This window comes from Quercus suber, unplaced genomic scaffold (assembly GCF_002906115.3).
Source record: "Quercus suber isolate HL8 unplaced genomic scaffold, Cork oak 2.0 scaffold_192, whole genome shotgun sequence".
Lineage (NCBI taxonomy): Eukaryota > Viridiplantae > Streptophyta > Magnoliopsida > Fagales > Fagaceae > Quercus > Quercus suber.
In genome coordinates this window covers 1,116,565-1,120,011 of record NW_027069650.1, presented here as the reverse complement: position 1 = coordinate 1,120,011, position 3,447 = coordinate 1,116,565, and the positions used below count along the sequence as shown (strand labels likewise).

General features: G+C 30.1%; 1 protein-coding gene across 1 annotated transcript in view; it reads right to left on the bottom strand.

Moving 5' to 3' along the window:
- Positions 1–1,723: 1,723 nt before the first annotated feature.
- LOC111991062 (probable CoA ligase CCL12) overlaps positions 1,724–3,447 on the bottom strand; it is an 11,207-nt gene continuing 9,483 nt past the window's right edge. The window contains exon 13 of the mRNA XM_065778867.1: positions 1,724–2,135. Coding sequence (XP_065634939.1) covers positions 2,022–2,135 — 114 coding nt within the window. The 3' untranslated portion in view covers positions 1,724–2,021. The remainder of the gene's footprint in view (positions 2,136–3,447) is intronic.

Genomic DNA, 3,447 nt, shown 5'->3' with positions numbered 1-3,447 from the left:
AATGTGATTTAGAGTCTAAAAAATAAAATTCTTTTAAATCTCACATAAAATATTGCCTACAAAATAGGGTCACACCCATGTTGGTTTTCAAACTTAACTTCAAATATATTTTATTTGCTTCTTCCTCCATTATCTCAATGTCATTAGTCTCTACACCGTTAGCATCATGCTTTTCTATTTGCTTATGCTCAATAGTATGTCAATGTACATAACTCTTTTTTATATTGATTTTTTTTTTTTTTAAAGAAATCAAATCAACTGTAGTTAGTTTCTGTTGAATTTGGGTACGTTTAATTTATTTCTACTATTCGTTTTTTTTTTGGTTTTTATTTGGTTTGGATCCATGCAAACTCTTCACTATTATTATCAAAGACTTAAGTATTATTTTAGTCATTTAATTGTTTTGCTTTTGTGGAAAAATACTAGTTTTTTTTTTTTTTTTTTTTGTTTTGATTTTCCCCCACCCCTACTAGTGTCAAAATAAGAGAACGACCATTACCGTTCAAAAAAAAAAAAAAAACCATGACATAAACAACAGTAACATTAAAGTTATGTTTGGTAACAATTTTTGTTTTGTATTTTCAAAAACTTGTTTTTGGGAATATAAAGAAAAAACAATTTTCTTGTATTTTAGAAATCAAAAACATGTTTGGTTAATTGAAATTAAAAAGATAGTTTTTTGAAAGAAAAAAAATAGAAAATACTAAAATATGTATTTACTAGGATTTGAACTTTACTTCTAACTCGTTAAATGAAACAGGTTTATTAAATTATATGCGTGTTTTTATTGACTTTTAAAAATTAGAAAATGAAAACAGCCTTTTGTATGTTTCAATTTTCTTCACAAATTGAATTTTGAGAACAGTTTTTATTTTCTATCCATTTTGAGTTACCAAACAAATTTTTTTGTCTCAAAAATAAAAACTTATTTTTAAAAATAAAAAATAAAGAGAAAAATAATTATCAAACATGCCCTAAACTTTTACTATGAGTATATATCTGTGGAGGTAGCTTGAATTAATTGTGTTTGACTCATTCAGAAACACCATAAATCAACTTAAGAAATCATATTTTCTTGCTTTGAGTTTTGTGCTATCGACCTTTTCTTTGGCAACAATTATGCTGACTTAAGATTTGATTTTGGGATTCGTATTTCCAAAATTCCAACTCTCTTACGTGTTTGGCACTTTTTATTTTATTTTATTTTTCATTGACGCAAGCCTACTTTACAGTTTACACACTTCAACTTGATGATGTTTCGGTTTGAGAGAACAACTTGGAAGTTGGAATGCGTATATGTCCAAGTTTAAAAAAAAAAAAAAAAAAAAATACTTTCTTCCCTTTCTCCATGTGTTAAAAATATTTAGTATTTTCAAAAAAAAAAAAAATAGTGGGTTAATCCCACATTGAAAAATGAGTACGAGTAAAAGAGGTTTAAAGTATGTGTTGTATATCAAGAGTTACACCCTTTTAGATATACACTACTGGAATTTCTTTAAAAAAACATTATCCCCTATCCCCATGTGTGTGTTAAAAATACTTAATATTCTCAAAAAAAACAAAAAAACAAAATAGTGAGCCACATAGTAACTATTATTATTAAAAAAAAACATTATGTTTGATTATTAAAATAAAATAAAGGGAAAATCACATTTTATTTTTAAACTTTTTCAAAGTAGTATACTTTCGGCAAAAAAATTTCAATATAAAATTAAATAAGCTGTTTCCAAATGAACACGAATGCATTTCTCAAATTCCAGTGTAGACCATTCAGTGAACAGCTTGCACCTAACACATCTGCTGCTCTACAAACAATGACTATATTCTAGTCACACTTTATAGGGCAATATGCCTATAGTCAAATTTAACCGCAGATTTCCATCAACATGTAACATATCTCTCAACCATTTCGTATTCTATTTACATGTTTCACTAATTCAACCATCTCCATTCTCAAAATTCACCTAACATGAATGAACTTATTGATATTTTTATGCATGACGAAATTGATGATGTTAACTTTAAATTTTACTCCAAGTTGAGAGCTCATGCTTCATTTGGTCTCTCAGAACCCTTCTCAGTAACTTGTTAGAAGCCGTTCTAGGAAATTCCGGAACAATCTTAACATAATTCACCTGTTAATCATAAAGAGAGTTGGAGGAATTGTATCAATAACTTATAAAATAATTTAGACCAATTTGTGGAAACCACCATGGAATTGAAATCTATTCCATCTCTTCTACACATCCTTTGGAATGAATTGAATGAGTCTTTTCAAAGCAATTGGTATGAGTGTATAATAATATATATGGATTCATTAGAATTCAAAAAGACACCAATTTGATTTTGAATATGCTAAAACTACTATCCATTCTACCACAAAGAGGTTAAACTTATGTGACAATGAATGTGGTCAATGTCACATGAAAAAACACAACAAAGTGAATTTTTGAATTACTTTTTATTTATATTGTCTTTGAGAGTTAGCACATAAGTTGTAAGCATTTATGTAGTTGACGCCCCATTTGTTTTGCTGTAAAATGTTGTCATTGAGAACATTTACAGTGCATAAGCCACCAAAACCAATGGTCTGATTGCAGTAGCCCGCCAATCCAGTGGCTGGAGCCAATGGTCCAACAGCCTAGCCTACCAAAACAACGACCTAGCCACAAGATGGAGGGATAGGTACTGTGTGTTTTTGTAAAATGTTTTACTAAGTTTTTAAGGTAAAACGGTTTACAACCTTTTACAAAGGATTTTATAGTCAACAACAGAAAACATTTTCAGGTTTGATCAAATTTTAATGAGACAAACATAGCAAAATGCTAAAAATATTTTTCATAAAATATTTTTCAATGAAACAAACAGAGCATTAATTTGTAACAAGTTGTAACATCACTATATATTTGATTTTCCATTCAACATTATGTGGATGAAAAAAAATTCAAAGATGACTCTTCAATTTTGAGCAAGGAATCTGATCTCTTAAGAATGGTCAGATGATGGTAAAAGTAAAACAAATCGTAAGCCAAAGGAAGAAAAAAAAAAAGATACACAATAGCCTATGTGTTCACAATTGCCTATCCTATGGTGAGACAAACACACATGATACTATCTAAAAAATCAGGGTCACAACACACATCTAAAGAACACCAATCAGGCTGCTTTTTAAGTAGGAGACAACCAAAATTCTCACATAGATATCCCATTCTAAATGTCCGTAAAAGTATGTACAACCTAAATGATATAAAAACTAGGCATACAAAGAGCTGAGTATGCAAGTATTCTTTTGAGATAGGTAGATTGTGGGGAGGGGGAGGTGGGGTTTGAACCATAGACGTAGGACACCACAAATGATGTCATTGCTCATGGACTATCACTTGAACTAGCATGCAAGTATTCTGAAGAAAGAGGAGGGGGGGGGGGGGGGGGGGGGGGGGGGGTTAG